General features: G+C 42.8%; 1 protein-coding gene across 1 annotated transcript in view; it reads left to right on the top strand.

Annotated features, from left to right (window-relative positions):
- LOC140068931 (5-hydroxytryptamine receptor 3A-like) overlaps positions 1 to 18,715 on the top strand; it is a 48,064-nt gene extending 29,349 nt beyond the window's left edge. The window contains exons 4-9 of the mRNA XM_072114279.1: positions 6,192 to 6,301; positions 12,907 to 13,079; positions 14,451 to 14,611; positions 17,392 to 17,599; positions 17,798 to 18,004; positions 18,086 to 18,715. Coding sequence (XP_071970380.1) covers positions 6,192 to 6,301; positions 12,907 to 13,079; positions 14,451 to 14,611; positions 17,392 to 17,599; positions 17,798 to 18,004; positions 18,086 to 18,375 — 1,149 coding nt within the window. The 3' untranslated portion in view covers positions 18,376 to 18,715. The remainder of the gene's footprint in view (positions 1 to 6,191; positions 6,302 to 12,906; positions 13,080 to 14,450; positions 14,612 to 17,391; positions 17,600 to 17,797; positions 18,005 to 18,085) is intronic.
- Positions 18,716 to 18,960: the final 245 nt, after the last annotated feature.

The raw sequence follows: 18,960 nt of genomic DNA, 5'->3' as shown, positions 1-18,960 counted from the left end.
CATTAGGCTCCCTTTAGGCTCCTTTTAAATCTATTAAAATATAAGAGTGATTACTGTACTTTGAGCCTTGTAATAGAAGGAAATGTCTGAAAATATACATAAAAAGTGACCAAGGGTTGTACGTTTATCCAAATTATTTCAAAGAAAACACCAACTCAGACAGCCAAAAATGTCCCCTTAAACAAAAAAGTTATAGATTTTAACATTTTTTGGAATTTTTTTTAACCCCCTAATGACCAGGCTTTTTTTGGTTTTTGCATTTTCATTTTTCACTCCCCACCTTCAAAAATCCATAACTCGGTACAATCACGGGGATACCAAATTTGTATAGGTTTTTATAATGTTTTTGTACATTTACAAATATTAAAAGGTGTTGTACAAAATTAAACCTCATTTTGCCATCTTTTGACGCAAATAACCTTTTCATACTTCAGTGTACAGTGCTGTGTGTGGTGTAATTTCTTGCAACTTTTGATGACGTTTTCATTTTGAGGACTGCACGGTCGATCACTTTTTATAGAATTTTTTATAGTTAGCAAAAAGGTAAAAAAGCTGCATTTTCGACTTTAGCCGCTATTCTCATTACAGGGTTAAACGCCGGTAATAACCAATATTATATTTTGATAAATCATTTTATCAATCAAAATTTATTTTGGGACATTTATATCAGTTCTAGGGAAAGGGGAGTGATTTGGATTTTTAGGTTTTTTTTTTTTTTTACTTTTTATTAATTTTTTTTACTATTTTTCAGACCCCCTAGGTTGTCTGTTTGATCCTACCATATACTGCCATACTAAAGTGTGGCAGTATATGGGGATTTTACATATGATGTATTACAATGTAGTACAATCCATCATACATCTCTGTAAATGGAAAAATAAAAATAACACCTTTTGGAATGCAGAAAAGCAAACACAAAGTGGTTGAACCACGGAAACAGGAAAATGTGTAACGAAACAGGCTGGAAAAAATCTACCACTTAGGTCAGCCTTCAACGCTGCTGAGTAGATCCTAGCAAAATAATTCTAAAGATATGTTTATTAGGAGCTGTGCTCTGATATTTTACTTAAAAAAGGCTACTTTTTTTATAGTAATGAGGTGCAAGGGCTTCTCCCTGCTTCCCCGCTGCTTCAATAAACTTGTTTTTTTTTTAAATACCATAGCAGAGTTTCTAATAAATATATCTTTAGAATCACACTGCACCATTAAAGGTTAAAGGGGTATTCCCATTTCAGCAAATTATTCTTATTGTTTGTATAATTAAAAATTATACAAATTTCCATTACGCTTTCTATATCAGCGTATAGAGTCTGCAGTACGCTGAAGTAGCGCAATGCAGGGAGGAGCAAAGCCGCACCACAAGCGGCTCTATAGAATCTAAAGGGGTTAACCAGAGCTACTGGGGCATATTTACTTACCCACCAGGTGTCGCTGCTGCGCTGAAGTCCCTTGGAGTTCAATGGAGTTCACCATCCGTTGCTGGGTGCAAGCGACACATTTTTTAAAAAAAATCAGAGTTTTTTCTGAATCCGTCGGGTTTTCCGACGGCCACGCCCCCGATTTCCGTCACGTGCATGCCAACGCCGATGCGACACAATCCGATCGCGTGCCCCAAAAACCTGGGGCAATTCGAAAAAAAGCGATTCGGGCCCTTAGTAAATGACCCCCACTGTGTCTAATTAGACCAAGTATAGCTCTGATCAGCACCATCAGTAAGGCCCCTTCTCCACTGGCGTTTTTCACGCGCGAGTTCTGCGCGTGCATTTGACGCTCAGAACTCGCATTGCACTCTGTCCCATTGTATTCAATGGGTCTTTCTCCATTAGCGTTGTTTTTGACGCGCGTGCTTGCGTTCGTTTGCACGCGCGTCAAAATCGCAGCATGCTCTATTTTTGCGAGTCACGCGCAATTTTCACGCCCCATTCAAGTCTATGGAGATGCATCAAGAACGCATTGCACTCGCAATCATTGCAAGTGCAATGCGAGTGCAATGCGTTTTAAACGTAAGGGTTGCTAGGTGACCAGAATAACATTATTTCCCCTGCTCGCGAACGATCATTTAATTAAAAAAACACAGTGAAGAACAGTGAAGAATAGAATAAAATCATTGTACACAGTGAACACAGTGACCACAGGATCATTTAAGATAAAAACACAGTGCAGAACACAGTGCAGAATAGATTACAGATGTTCGGCACATCTGCTTACTTGTCGGGAGATACGCGCGGAACGGCGCGAACAAAATAGCATGTGAAGAACAATATATATGTGTGTGAAGAACACATTGCAGATGTTTAAATACATCTGCAATGTGTTCTTCACACATATATATTGTTCTTCACATGCTATTTTGTTCGCGCCGTTCCGCGCGTATCTCCCGACAAGTAAGCAGATGTGCCGAACATCTGTAATCTATTCTGCACTGTGTTCTGCACTGTGTTTTTCTCTTAAATGATCCTGTGTTCACTGTGTTCACTGTTTTTATTCTATTCTTCACTGTTCTTCACTGTGTTTTTTTAATTAAATGATCGTTCGCGAGCAGGGGAAATAATGTTATTCTGGTCACCTAGCAACCCTTACGTTTAAAACGCATTGCACTCGCATTGCACTTGCAATGATTGCGAGTGCAATGCGTTCTTGATGCATCTCCATAGACTTGAATGGGGCGTGAAAATTGCGCGTGACTCGCAAAAATAGAGCATGCTGCGATTTTGACGCGCGTGCAAACGAACGCAAGCACGCGCGTCAAAAACAACGCTAATGGAGAAAGACCCATTGAATACAATGGGACAGAGTGCAATGCGAGTTCTGAGCGTCAAATGCACGCGCAGAACTCGCGCGTGAAAAACGCCAGTGGAGAAGGGGCCTAAGAGTTGGTTGTTTTCCTATGTAACTGAGGCTCTTATAGATGCCTCAGTTACAAGGGAAAACTTGTAAAACAAAAAGAATAAAGTAAAATTAGAAAAAAAAAAAGGTAAAATGTCCCCCAGAGGTCTTTTATGACCTCATGAGGGATACATTAAGTAAAAACACGCATACACAAAAAATATTCATAAAAAATACAATGACATTTCCCCATATAATACACCCCAATAATACACCGCAATATGTACAAAAAACACCACCATAGTCGCCCCGTTCCCCGAGACCATACACATTGGGGTTTATTTACTAAGGGTCCAGCGGCCGTATTTTCGTCGGGTTTCCTGACTTTTCGGGATCGCGCCGGGAATTGTGTCACACGCGATCAGATTGTGTTGCAATCGCGCCGGGATTTACGCGACACAAATCGGGGGGCGGGCCGCCGGACGATCCGACGGATTCGGACTAAGCGAGTGATTTAACGTTCAAATTTGTGTCACAAGCCAAGCACTTACATGCACCAGAAAGAACAAGGTGAACTCTGGCGGACATGAGCGGGGAGCGACACATGCAGGATTTCGGCCACAGGATCTACGTGGATTGTGGCACAGTGCATCATCGTTGGGGAATACACCTCGGAGATCGTGTCTCGGACAGGTAAGTAAATGTGCCCCATTATATATCAAAACGACCAAAACAAAATAGGGAATTCATTAATAATGTTAATTTTAACTTAATTTGAAAATTAAAATAAATGTACTATAAAATAAAAAAATAAGAATATGAATGAAATGTTTTTTAAACTTTTATAAAGGTTTTCACTAGCTCTTTGTGTCCCAAAAAGACACCCAATTAGTTACCCAAAGCTACCATACCAGGCTTAAAGCATTCCTGTGGAATGAAATCTAACCAACCATCTCCATCCAGTTGAAGTTACTGCTGTTGTGGCTGTTGAAAAGTTCTAATAAAAGGACTGTAAGTTGAATGTTTTACCAATGTTGCCTCACTCATCAATACCAGGGATCCCATATCTACAGTGGGGTTGCCCCAGGGAGAAACCCACATTTTCAGCCTCTTCCTCCATTTCTGTACCTTCCATCTGCTGGAGATCTTCCAGGCTGTGGATGAGGCCTACGTTCCCTGATACCAAGCACTATGACCACCGATGAGTGCTAGGCCAGCCAGCCATTCAGGTACCTAGGGATCCGGCTCCCCCAAGCCACAAAAAAGGCTAGGCCCCAGTGGGGGATGTTGCTCAGACATCTAGTTCTATGTGATGCTGTGTGCTGACAATGTGCTTAGATTATCAGGGTACAGGTTCATATGCACTTTTTAGCTTCTGAACATTCACTGGTATCTATATACAGGAGAGGTGTGGACGCTTGACTGAGTCCATAAATCAAACTATTCACAAAAAAGGCCTTAGGCCTCACTGAGACTTACTTTGTCATTAAAATTTCACTTTTATTGGTACTTTCTTTAAAAGGGAAAAAACAGATCAATTTGGACAAATTCTAACTTATTAAAATTATGCAGGCCATCGTGGAAACTTTGTTGTGTGACCCATAGTGAGATGAGGAAGGCTGATCCTAGGATCTTAGTATAAGGTTCTTAACACCACCAGGTGTCAGTGTGGTGCCGTTAACCTGACGGCTATACAAAGTGTTGTTTAATTAATAGAAAAGCTACAATGTTGCAACTTGTAGCCTATTCGTTCTCTAAATGGATACAGTATCAGTGCATTTACTAATGCACTGACTCGTACATCCACCTAGCCCTGGTGGTGATTCCTTTCATATATGTACCAACTCATGCATACTGGTACGCTTCAACTCCACTAGCGATAGTTTTATCAGCAGTTATTAATTTACTGCCAGTCAACTCGCTATTTTATAGAAGCGCTGGAGTTATTTTGGTCACTGTGGTTTCCAATGAGTATGGCACTGCCTGACAATATTCCTCATTCTATACTGAACTCTCCCTCATCATCATTCACTCATTTTGGATCACACACACACTTTGCCTGCTATCTAAAATCTTTTGCGTTAGTGTGCAAAAGATTTTAGATAGCAGGCAAAGTGTGTGTGTGATCCAAAATGAGTGAATGATGATGAGGGAGAGTTCAGTATAGAACGAGGAATATCGTCAGGCAGTGCCATACTCATTGGAAACCACAGTGACCAAAATAACTCCAGCGCTTCTATAAAATAGCAAGTTGACTGGCAGTGAATTAATAACTGCTGATAAAACTATCGCTAGTGGAGTTGAAGCGTACCAGTATGCATGAGTTGGTACATATATGAAAGGAATCACCACCAGGGCTAGGTGGATGTACGAGTCAGTGCATTAGTAAATGCACTGATACTGTATCCATTTAGAGAACGAATAGGCTACAAGTTGCAATATTGTAGCTTTTCTATTAATTAAACAACACTTTGTATAGCCGTCAGGTTAACGGCACCACACTGACACCTGGTGGTGTTAAGAACCTTATACTAAGATCCTAGGATCAGCCTTCCTCATCTCACTATGGGTCACACAACAAAGTTTCCACGATGGCCTGCATAATTTTAATAAGTTAGAATTTGTCCAAATTGATCTGTTTTTTTCACTGGTATCTGACACATAGAAAAGAGAAATGAGACAGAGTAGAGATATTAGAGATAAGATCAATGAGATGGATATAACACACAATGGCACACTCCAGCTCCATCTCACCTATAACACACAATGACCCACTGTCAGAACTGCAACTGCTACTGCTACATCACAGCTACACACAAACACAATCAGCTCTTCTACAACTCCTTCCCCTGCTATAAAAATCTTATCTGTCTTTAGCTTGTAGATTCAGTCTCCTCACACTGCTGCTTGCTGGCAGGAAGTGATTGTGTAAGCTCGTCTTGGAATGCAGGGGAGAGGGGCTGGATGCAGAGGGCACTGCAGGGAGCATACAGGAGAAAATAAATTGTATACACTAGAACTGATAGAGACAGGTTTGAATTATATCTTTGAAGTGCTGTATTTTTGTTTATAACAGTGAATTAGACAATGTGTTATTTTGTTGTCTTGAGAATATTTAAGAAACTTGTCTTTGTGGAAGCCCTGTAAGCTTTCCATAGAAAAACAGCAAGCAGAGATCTTGAAAACCATGAGGATTTGGTACAGACATTATATTGGAAAACTGTTTAATGGGAATACTCCTTTAATTTATCACTAAATAAGTAGTAGATTTCCTTGAAATATGTTTGCACGTATTTACACAGTTCATGTGGCTAAAATTCTGTGTGCTTGAAAATTTTAATTTAATAGCAAGTATTTTATTTTAGGAATGGAAAAATGAATTCTTAAACTGGGATCCAGGTGAATTTTGTGGTATTGATACAATTATAATTCCTGGTGAAGACCTTTGGGTTCCAGATCTCTATATTTATGAAATGTAAGTTTACATCAGATGTATAAGTACATTTAGTTCATGGAGCATCAGACATTCTCATGAAACACATTTGAAGGACAAACTGTCAAACTGTGTAACTGATCCCCACCAGTTACACAGTTTGACAGTTTGTCCTTCAAATGTGTTTCATGGGAATATTTAACCATTGGTGTATCTGGTTAAATGAGCCGACCTCTACTGTATTACATATTTGTGTGCCGTCAGTGTGATGTCACTGCTGCAGCTTAGCTTGTCTATACAGACATGAACACCTAGGTGAAACAAGGTGGGACATAGGTTCCTTGTATATTTTATCTTTTGCAGGGGAATATAAATCATGATCCTGCAATATCTGTGTCAGCACCATCCTCAGTCCATGGTGTACAGCAGCGTTCCCCAAACTACAGCCTGCGGTCCGCGGACCGTTTCGATCCGGCCCCCGACGTTTGCCGCGGCAGCGCCGGGACCTCGCGGCCTGCGACAGTCGGGCTGGAGCCTCTGTCCGTCTGGACAGGAAACTCCTGCCCGTCACTGTATAGGGCTCGATGCGGCCGGAAACGGCCGCTCCAGCACTATTACTGAAGCGATGTGACCGGAATACAACCCCGGCGCACATCGCTCCATGAACTAGGTTGCGCGGCCGCGCGATGACGTCATCATGCGGCCACGCACCCCTTCCTTCCCGGACGCGGCAAGAAGATAGAAGACGCGCGGTGAGTACAGGGTTTTTATCTTTTATTAAAAAGGGCAGTAAAAAGATTGTGGTGGCCAGGGGCCAATAGTTAGTTATGAGGGGCAGTATAGGAAATAATTAATGGTGGAGGGGCAGTATAGGAAATAATTAATGGTGGAGGGGCAGTATAGGAGATAATTAATGGTGGAGGGGCAGTATAGGAAATATTTAATGGTGGAGGGGCAGTATAGGAAATATTTATGAGGGGTAGCATAAGAAATATTTAATGGTGGAGGGGCAGTATAGGAAATAATTAATGTGGGGGGGCAGTATAGGAAATAATTAATGGTGGAGGGGCAGTATGGGAAATAATTAATTATGAGGGGCAGTATAGGAAATAATTAATTTGAGGGGCAGTATAGGGAATAATTAATAATGAGGGGCAGTATAGGGAATAATTATGAGGGGCAGCACAGGAAATAATTAATTATGAGGGGCAGCATAGGAAATAATTAATTATGAGGGGCAGTATAGGGAATAATTAATTATGAGGGGCAGCATAGGGAATAATTAATGGTGGGGGGCAGCATAGGGAATAATTAATTTTGATGGGCAGCATAGGAAATAATTAATGGTGGAGGGGCAGCATAGGAAATAATTAATGGTGGTGGTGTAGGAAAAAATTAATTATGAGCGGCAGTCTAGTAATTAATGGGGGGGAGGCATATTCAATAATTAATGGAGAGAGGTCCCGGTATATTAATTAATTAATTGGGCCAATATATATAAAATTGTTCATAAGGGAGTGCAGTATATTAAATAATTAATTGAGGGGGGGTACCAGTGTATTATGGATGCGGTCACATGTACCGCTATTTATTTTTAAACTTAAGTCCGGCCCTCCAACGGTCTGAGGGGGACATTGAACGGCCCCGTAAAAAGTTTGGGGACTCCTGGTGTACAGGGAGGGATTTCATATCTGAGTTTATTTACGGTATGTTTGTGTGTGTGAACATTGTCTCAGCAACGGTTAATTGTTGTGACTGACAGAGCCCTGCTCCAATCGTCCTGCAGCAGCGGCTCTGGTCTCCTATATAAGTGTTTTGTTCACATTCTGCCGGTTGTAGATTATCTTGACTGGCTCCATACCTTGATTGTGAGACTCACTTGCTTGGTGTTGTCTAGGAAGCATGGACACATACCTCTAATCAGCGGTGCCCAGCTGCTTATAGCTCTTGCTTGGAGCACCAAGGTAGGAATGGTTTGTCCCATTATGTGGTGCTACCAGAGGCGTAACTACAGCCGTAGTGGCTGCTATGGGGCCCGTGGTGCACAGCCGGATCATAATGCACAAGTATGTCAACAGGGACCCGCACGCACGCAAACCAGTTGACGACCCAAACCCTTTCTTCCACCATCCCCGGCACCACCCCTCCCTCCCCCCCCCCCTCACAGAGAAGAGGACAAGCCACCGAACCACTGCTGCTCACAGCGATGTAATGGTCAGCGCTAGTACAACTAACTAGCCCCCCCTTTCCCCTGGCAGAGAGAAGGTGGCCCATCCTCTACCTGGGTCCCTGCCCCCGGGACATACCAGGCCTTCTGCAGTCCACCCACCATCTGAAGTCTTCCGATGTTGCGTCGACGACTGAAGCCTGGGTTCTACATATTTATACCCTATATAGATTGGAGGCATTTAGTGTAAACTCTGATGCCTGCTATCTATAGGAGAGCAGAGCTGGAACCAGTTGGAGGTGAGTATATTTATATGCATATGCCTGTATCTTTATATGTGATTATATGTGTATATATGTATATGTGGGAAGCGCGGGAGGGTAAGTATATATGTTTATTATTTTTTAAGGGAGGCTGCTGCTGGGACATGTTATTAGTGAAGGGAGGCCAGTGCTGGGACATGTTAGTAGTGAGAGGAGGCCACTGCTGGGACATGTTATTAGTGAGGGGAGACCACTGCTGGGACATGTTATTAGTGAGGGGAGACCACTGCTGGGACATGTTATTAGTAAGGGGAGGCCACTGCTGGGACATGTTATTAGTAAGGGGAGGCCACTGCTGAGACATGTTATTAGTAAGGGGAGGCCACTGCTGGGACATGTTATTAGTGAAGGAAGACTACTGCTGGACATGTTATTGGTGAGGGGAGACCGCTGCTAGGGCATGTTATTATTGAAGGGAGGCCGCTGCTGGGACATGTTATTAGTGAGGGGAGACCACTGCTGGACATGTTATTAGTGAGGGGAGGCCATTGCTGGTCATGTTATTAGTGAGAGGAGGCCACTGCTGGGACGTGTTATTAGTGAGGGGAGGACACTGCTGGACATGTTATTAGTGAGGGGAGATGCCCCTCACAGCACTGTAATGGCCAGCGCTTCCACTACTAATTAACTCCCCTGTCAGGATTTGGGATGTGTGGATCCACTGGCAGCCGAGGTCAAGGTACCTTAACGGAAGACAGTCTCGTGGTTGGGTCCAGGCACAGGGTCAGAGCAGGCGGCAGAGATGCAGGGTCAAATCCAATCCGGGGTCAGCAACGGGAGGTCCAGGCAGATGGGAACGGGAACACAGCCACATGGAGGGACTCTGGTAACACAGGAACACGGAGCCTCCACCCAGTTTATAGATATTTAGACTCTTGCCCCCTAGTACATAGCCACCCCATGCCCTCTAGTATATAGCCAGCCAATAACCCCAGTATATAGCCAGCCCATGCCCCCAGTATGTAGACAGCCAGCCCATGCCCCCAGTATATAACCAGCCAGCCCATGCCCCCTGGGAAAAGTGGTCCATGAGGCAATATGTCTAAGATGGGTAGAGAGATAATTCAGGTCAGGGAATGATAAGCATTTATTGGAGGTGCCTCCACCCTTTCTAGACATAATCAAGACACATGGACTTAAGTCTAGTCAACCAGAATATAGTCACTCTAAATAGCAGGGTCTCAAATAAGTATGGCATAGGCAAGATTTACATTTTAATGCAGCAATATGTCCCAGAAAAGATACATGTGAAACATCCCGCACCAGGGCCTGACCTTTTTTGGGTGGCTGGGCCTGAATACTGGAGTGGCTGGCCATGTGGCCTTGTGGCCAGCAAATGATCATGGGGCTTGGTATAAGGAGCAAAGGCCTCGTCCACAGCCTGGCAGGTCTCCAGCAGGTGGTCTTTGCAAGAAAATAATAGGAGAGGCTGACAGAGTAGGTTTTTCCGTGAGGCAACCCTGATGTGTAGAAGAAATCCATGGTGATGGAAGATGGGGGCGCCCTTGGTGGTATTCAACCTGACCCAGAGATCACCCGGAGGCACGTTGGTAAAATATAGCTTATAGTTCTTTATTCAGAACACAGGCAACAGCCTTAACAGGAGCAAAACTTTAGCTAGATTGAGATAGTTGGTTGGAGCAGGTCCTCAGGAAGATGTCACACAGCCTGGTAAAGTATCTTCAGGCTGGGCTGGTAGGGATGGAACAAAGTCCTGATGTGGACCTCTGTTCTGGGCCTAGTTCCCTTTGGCTGACCAAGGTATCAGGCAGCCTTGTGCTAAGACAGACTCCTCTATGGTCAAAGACTACCTAGCCAAAGACCCTTCCACACTGACCACTGGAACTTTCCACTTGAGAAAGACATTTGCTCCCACCCACAAGGTGTTTTTATAACCTCCCTCCCTTGTGAGGTAGCAAGCACTTGTCCAACCAGCTTAATCCTTCCTTACAGCAAGTACAGAGCATACAATTGGATAAGGCATTTAACCTCCCAGGCAGAATCCTACAGCTTCAATTACAAGTGTCCATATTAGATACCTCCTATTGAGTTGTGCAGGCTCACCAGACAGCTCCAGACAAGGAGAGGAACACTGTCTCAACACCTACCTTAACCTATGCAACGGTAGTGGTGTTGCACATGCAATGGCGTCCATTGATTCAGCAGGATTCCCCATAGACAAAGGTGTAAAGTTGGCCCCGAACTAAGCACTGTAAGCAGGAGTAAGATTGGGCACTTTAAGGAGGAGGACTTCCACATGTAATGACTTCCATGTGTAGAGCTGCAAGCTGTCTTTTGTCAGGATCAGTGGTGGTGAACCCATTAAATTGCTGTGAAGTAAGCCGTCACCTGGGAGTGGCGTCTAAGTGGCCCCTGTTATTCACCAGAGCCCGCCGCAAAGCAGGTTGGACTTGCGGTGATGAGATGCCATCAGGTTGCTCTGCAGGTGCAACTTGCTAGCGGTAGTGGCAAGGGTGAGGTACAGAGAAGGCAGACAGAATAAGAGTCAAAGTCAGGCAGGAGGTCAGGACAGGCGGCACAGGATCGGAGTTGGGAACAGTCAAGGCAGGCGGCAGAGAATCAAGGCCAGGAAATGAAGCAGAGGTCACAATGAATAAATCACAAGAGTCTCAATAACAATGCTTTCTCTAAGGCAACAGGGCACAAAGATCCGGCAGGAGTCACAGGAAGAGGAAGGCTATATGGCAGGGCAGCGACCGGCCAGCGCCAATTAGCGGTGCTCTGGCTCTTTAAATTTTAGAGACCCAATGGGCATGCGCCCTAGAATGATCACAATGATCACAAGTATGATCGCAATTTCTTACAGTGCGCAAGAAATCGCTATTATTTCACTGCTTCTAGCCCAGAGTACTGGTGTAGAAGCACTGATAAATCTCCTCTATTGTGTCAACTAAATTCCTTATACTGGGATATCTATTATTGTTCCATTTAAAAGGTAAAGATTTGTTGTAAGTTTACTACATGTTGCCCTGTGAGTAGGAGCATAGTGATATTACCATACATTGCAATTCATAGCCATGCAACAACGCAATAGGTGGCAGCCTGTACATCTGCTCTAGCATTCCCCCAATTTCGACTGGGTTGAAACAGGCTGCTGGCCCCCCAATCACTCATCACACCAATGGGCCTGAACCAGCATGGAGTCGGCGTCCAGGGCAGACTACTTTGACCAGTGGCATGTGGCAGTATAAAAAAGACAAGAAGCGATGCACACTGAGACAAAGGAGATGGTGCAGCAGTGCCCATGCGTCCTGACCATCAGCAACACAGCGAATCAGAAGATCGGTGAGAAGAAGAACAAGGAGTCTTCACTGACTGTTTGCTTATTCCTGTTTCCTGACTAGTGGCAGCGCACAACGGCGGTGAACGGCAAGTAGACACATGGGATGTGGCACACACTGAGACAGGGAGATACAGTGGCAGTACCCTTGCACCCTGACCATCAGCGGTACGAAGGGGCACGGCAAAGCAGGGAGATGCTTTTCAGCCTGTGTTCTTCTCCTGATGGTGCATGCCTGTCCCAGCTCGGCTGCACTCCTTTACCTGTTCGTCCTCCAATGCTGAGGGACTCTCGAACCCAGCTGCCATCTCTGCCGTATGGTGGCCAACACGAAGGTGCATGCAGCTATCCCTGGCGGCACATCAGTCGGTGGTCAATGTTGGGACTGTGGTTAAGGAACAGAGCCGCTTGAGGTGGTTCAGCCATGGTGCACGTTCAGCCTTCCTCTCTCAGGTGCCATCGTGCTCCTGGTGCCGGGACCTGTGGTGGGTTCCTGGAGTCCATGTTCATCACAGTGCAAATAGTGTGTCTTCACATCCAATGCCAATACACGTGGAAGATACTCCATGGAGTAGTCACCTGCTATAGCAAAAACCTGATAAATTTTTTAATGCATGGGGTGGGCAGCAAAGTTTATGTTCAGCCTTGATCATATCATATTGTAGGCACATTACACATATGCTGCAAATGAATATGAGTACACAAGAACTGGGCATCACAGCAGAATGGGGCTGTGAGATGTCAGCAAACCAAACAAATCTGACTAGTAGTTGAATCTGGATTGTGCTAGTATTTAAGTTTTCAGTCAAATAAATGCTAAATTTAAGTAATACAAAAAAAATTGTATTTTATTCAGGACTGAAAGTGATGATAAATCTCCAGTGATTCCCTACTTCATTATCTCCAGTGATGGGATCATTACAGAATCAAAACCACTTCGAATTGTCAGTACCTGTAACCTAGACATCTTCAAGTTTCCATTTGACAAACAGACCTGTTATTTGACCTTCGGCCCTTACGTACATTCAGGTTGGTTAAGTGTTTTAAAGGAAGCTCTCTGCTACCAGCATTTTCTATGCAGTCAAAAAAAACATTCCTTGTTTTCACCTATTTCACACTAGTTTCACAAAGTTTTGGTCAGTCAAGCTTGCCGGAATAATCCATAAGCACTCGCACTGGGGAATTTATCAACCTTTCATCTTTTCTTAAGAAGTGCGAATAGAATATCTTCTACGTCTCCACCCAATTAATTTTTTATCATTACAGTGCCACTCATTTACATATATACAGTGAATTTAAATATACAGTGAGCACCCCTAACCCCTCTAATGAAATACTATACATACCTCTCTGTAAGGCCTCATGCACACAACCGTTTTTTATTGCCTTGAGCTGGCCATACAAACAATGGCCACCTCACAGTCCTCATAGGTTTTTATTGTGCACGTACACGTTGCAGCACAGTGCATACATCATGTGTACACCGCACAGTGACAGTATCGAGCGGCTGCAAAATATAGAGCAGCTTCTTTTACTGTCCAGATTGTAGAGCAGCCACTGAGTTCCCTTAACACGGCCAAGAAGAGGGGCACCATCAGCTTAAACAAAACCTGTTTGTGCCCTGTTCGGCACCTTATTTTGTGTGCATGAAGTCTAAAATATGACTTGCCTATCCAGTGCTCCTATGGCATCCCCCTGCATGGCTCCAACTGTGACATCTTCACACTGCCAGTGTCACATAGAGAGGCTCAGAGAAGAAGCCCTGTGCAGTGTTCATGTAATCACTAGTACACGCTAACTGATAAAAGCACGCCTGTTCCTACTGTGTCATACTATATATTAAACAATTTATGTTTACAAATATATATACATACAGTATATTACATATATATGTGTGTGTTTTCATGTATAGAATACATACAGTATATACAGTGCAATCAACATACATATATACATAAAGCTCCTACAACATGCAGCAAACACAGCATACAGCACACAAAACATACAAATGTACAGCACTTACATTTGCACAGAACACAATATACACACTTCAGATATATATTTACATTGGAGACTTACATTTTATGCTGGACTGCAGGCAGCAGAAGCAGTAGCTATAGATCCACCCCACAGAAGCACAGCTTTCCTCAACACCTTCTGCTTCCCTCAGCATCTTTCACCATACTGTGCAAGAAAAACTTGGGGAGGCAGCAGAGGAGGCTGGGAAGGGGAAAGGGTACCCGGGATAGTTTGCTTGGAGTCAAAGTATTAGATGCAGCTGCCAAGCACCAGAGCTTCTGCCAGAAGAAAATGGTTCATTGGGCCAGGCCGCCTTCATATCACAGTCCCCCCCTGCTCATTGCTTTGTCCAATATAATGTTTTTGTTATATTTTTTACAGTTCAAGACATTATTATGTTGCCAAAATTCAACTCGTCTCAAGTAAACTCAAACTCACAAGAAATTTTTGTTAGTAAAGGCGATTGGGTCTTGTTGGACATCAGTGTATCAAGCATGACAATATGGAGTGAAGGAGTGGAGTACAGCCAAGTAATCTTTGAGGTGACAAAAAAAAGTGAATAGCTTCTACCTAAATGGAGTGGCCTACATGTCCCTTCAGTCTCATGTGTTCAAAAATTCTGGGGGTTATCTGCTAACTATTGATTCACTGCCAGGGCAGACCTTGTGGAGATTTCAGTTATAGCTTATACCTAGTTTCTGCAGTGGATTACAGTAAATACAGCAGGCCAGGGCGTTCATTTCTTATTATTACACATAATTTATAGACTGTGATTTAATTTATTTGCCAGTGTGGATTAGAAGTGCTGTTAATAACATTTGGTGAGAATTTCATGTCAAAAGCACCAAGCACCTTTAGAAATATATTTACTTAGAAAATTGGTGAAGTGTTTATAGGTAACCTGTCATCAGAAGCCCCTTTTCTGCCCCTCCCCCCACTTCCTCATAGAGAATAGTGTACACATTGCCTAGGTCTCTTACAATAAAACTGGCTTTTTCCAATAAAAAGAAAAGTTAGATGAAAGTTTACCTTTCTTTCTGCAAGGCAGTGTCCCATGATAGTTGCCAGTAAGAAGTGGTTTGCCCCTCACCCTTGGTAAACCACTCCATCATGGGGAACCGCTTCTCACAGCCCACTAACATTGGGCACAGGAATTTTTTTTTATCAGAAAAATCCAGTTTTATTATAAAATGTACAATGTGCACACTATTCTCTATGGGGACATGGCTCCTGATGACAGGTTCACTTTAACACTGATTTCACCCATTTCCACACTGAGCAGTTTTTGCTTTAATGTAAACATGTAGGGTACTTGCACAAAACATAGAATTTAGGATGTGTGCCAGGCGTTTTTTCTTCATTTAGCACATGTTCTATTTCACATGTGCTCATACACATGGCTATGGATTCCATGAGCTGAATGGCTGAGAAGCAAAAGATAGAGCAGGTCCCATTCCTGCTCCTATTTGCATCCTATACAGTAATTTCCAATGTCATTAGCGTGTGAACGAGCTCACCCACGGATGACATGAAGGTGAATAACTATGTGCAGGTAGCCTAACTGTACTAGAAATAGAGTAAAGAGGGGTTCTACATATACATAAGGTTAATTTGATGTGGTCACTACAAAAAGAAAATGGGGTACCCACAGGAAGCAAAATATGTAAAGATAAAAGAAAGTGGGCACTACCTCAGGGATAAAATTTAGATATTATAGAACAGTGGGCCACATGTATCACTCGTTTTTTCTGTTGTTTTTGCGCCTTTTCATTCAGGCGCACCGTTTTTGCGCCATGTTTGTGACTAAACGCCAATCTAGCCGCGCAGCAAAAATAACGAGCTTTCCCTCATCTATCTTACCAATCCAGATGTTTTGCTGCGCCTAATGATATTCATCACTTTCAACGTTTTCATTTAGGCGCAAAAACGGGCACAAAAACACTCCAGCCCGAAGGTGGCGTTAACTGAGAAGAAAGCACTGAGCCCCTTTGCAGAACAGCACATTTCTAGCAGCAAAGCTCAACCAGACACTGCAGACACTAGAACATATAATACAGACATGAGATACTCTGCAGACAGGAGCTGCAGACTCTATTTACAGTTCATCACCTTCTATTTACAAAACATTCTGCAAACTCCTGAGCTCAGAGCAAGAGAAAAGAGAACTTTGCAGAATGTTGCAGATACTACATACAAGTGTCCCCCATGTAATTCTGCACAGTATCACCAGTGTGTCTGAGGGGGATACTGTGCAGAATTACAGGGGTGCAGCAGGAGATCAGCACTGGGGGATCCCCTCTAGGAGAAGCCCCTGCTGAAGAGATCACCTGGGTGCTGCTGTGAATGTTATCTTCATGCTGGGCTGTGGGAGAAGCAGAGAGGAGCTTGTAGCATGATCACATGTAAGAGCCTGAATCTAACATTGCGCCTAAACTGCGCCAAAATTGCACCTAAACTGTGTTAAAGTAAATCGATTAGTAAGAGGCAGGAAATGACCTTATCACAGTTGGTGATAATTCTGGCAAAACAGTGCGCCAGAATTTAGGCGCAACTACTACACTTAGGCGCAGAAAAGTCAGATACACCATGATTAAGAACGGTTAATCCGTTCGAAACGCGTTGGATTAAGAAGGGAACATTGAAAACCATGCTGTGGATGTATGAACTTGACCAAATAAAGTCTTAAAGTTTTCCTGGAATTTGGCTGGATTGTCGAGAGTTTTTCCATATGCAGAAAAGTGATAAATGTGGCTCAGTATTTCATATTGCATTTGTCTATTTATTTCAATCAATAAAATAGCTCATTCTTAGTTACACTGTACAACACTTTAAAATATCACAATCAACTTAACTGTCCAGGACAAATCACCCTTATTGTAAGGTTGTGAAAAAGTCATAGGTCATGGACAGCTATGGACAGGATTATCTGTCTATTGGGGGTGTTACCAAAGGCTGTTATAATGAGCAGAACATATGCACAGATAACGACAAGGAAAAAGAAAAGGATAAAGATAGGGAGTGTGTTGACATTAAAACAGCATTTATTGATATAAAATAACATGGTGTATAGATTCTCCAAAAATATTATTGTCACTAAAAATAATAATGGTCCACAACTGTTGGTCCTTCATTTATAAACAAGGCTATGAACTGAGGAGGGGTCTCCTTAAGTTATATGCACCTCCTCTCTTATCGAATCCCTGAGTGTGTGATACTTAGAGACAGAGGTCTGAGGGATATCAGTAAGGGTATTGTGATACTAGACTATGCAGAGTCATGCAAACACATTTCAATAAAAATGTATTTTATTTTCAAATTTTAGTTGATCATAAAGCGCGCTCCTGTGGTTTACATTATAAACCTCATTATACCATCATGCTTCTTGGTGCTTCTGGATGTTGTTAGTATGTTTATACAGATGGGAACTGGAGAAAGACTTGGATTCAAAATTACTGTGGTGTTGGGGTTCTCTGTGTTGCTGTTGATCCTGAATGACATGCTCCCCAATTCCGACAACCCTGCCGTTTTGGGTGAGTTTTTTCTATATTCTTGCATGTAACCTCATATGAACATTGCTATAAATCTATCAAAATGTCTGAGCTTCAGGGAGACACTGGAGATCCCCAATTAACTTTTTTTGTACTTTAGCCCAGCCCAGATCTTGGACCAAACCTAGCGTTCTATTTTTTATGGGGTTTTTTTTGTTTCTTCTTCTGTTTTCCATACAGGGATATTCTGCTGTGTTTGCCTTGCAGTCATGGTGATCAGTACAGTTGGCTCTATTGCAACCTCATATATGTTAATGTTGTCTGAAACTCATCCAAATGTTCCAGCCTGGATACAAGTCTGGGTCATGAGACGTTTAGCACGCGTTTTGTGTTTCAAAATAAAGCCCTCATACGAAGATACAGTTGCTATTAAGGGTGAAGTAAATGGTGAGTCCAGATTTATGAGTTGATCATAACTACATAATTGAAGACTAATAAGTTTGGAATCTTTACCAGTTGCAGTTGTAGCTTCCTTCCTAGGTGACACCGAAGACAGAAAGCTAAGAGAGAAGACCCCTGAGCTTCAGGAGAAGAAACACCCTCAAAAAGGAAAAGACTCACTGGAAGTAAAACTGCTAAAAAGGCTGCTAGTAGAAATACTTCAAATCCATCAGGAGCTTATTCTATCTAAGGACATGCAGGATGCCAAGTCAGACTGGTACACTGCAGCCCAGATTGTGGATAGGCTTGTTCTCATTATATACCTGATCATAGTTGTTATCATGTTTGCCGTGGTTATCAGTGTTTGGGTCACATAAAACTGCTCTATCTGTGTTAATTTCCTTGTAAAATGAATGTGACCTGACAGGTGTGGGTCTGTTTACACTATGTGTAACATCATTCTGCCCAGATATTTTAAAAATGAGAAGAAATATACTCGTGTCGCCTCATATCATCATGCTGAGATAATCGTGTTTTTTATCTACAAATTAGCTTGCAAGTGTTGTAGGGGTAAAATGATTTCTGGTTCCTGAAAATCTATGAACTCATACCTGCAACTCCTGCCTCATTCACACAGCTGTGTGCTCACCTGGACAGGACCTATAGGACATACCCTACTTTTTATCTGTCACAAGGTCCATTAAACTAATTGCCATTGGTGCTGATTCTTTAAAAAGTATGAGTTTTAGTGCATCCATGTGCCTACAAATTCTATTGGGTGCATCTTGTAACATGGGCTTTGGGCTGTATAAAAAAAATACTTCAATAAGTACATAACTACATACACATATTTACCTATATTTTGTAAGTAGCAACATGTGTTTTGCATTGTTATTATCATTAATGTTAAAAGCAGTGGCATAACAAGACTTCAGTGGGCCCTGATGCAAAATTAGGATTGG

Source organism: Engystomops pustulosus, chromosome 7 (genome assembly GCF_040894005.1).
Source record: "Engystomops pustulosus chromosome 7, aEngPut4.maternal, whole genome shotgun sequence".
NCBI lineage: Eukaryota > Metazoa > Chordata > Amphibia > Anura > Leptodactylidae > Engystomops > Engystomops pustulosus.
Note: the sequence above shows the minus strand (reverse complement) of the source record. Positions and strands in the feature narration are given on the sequence as shown.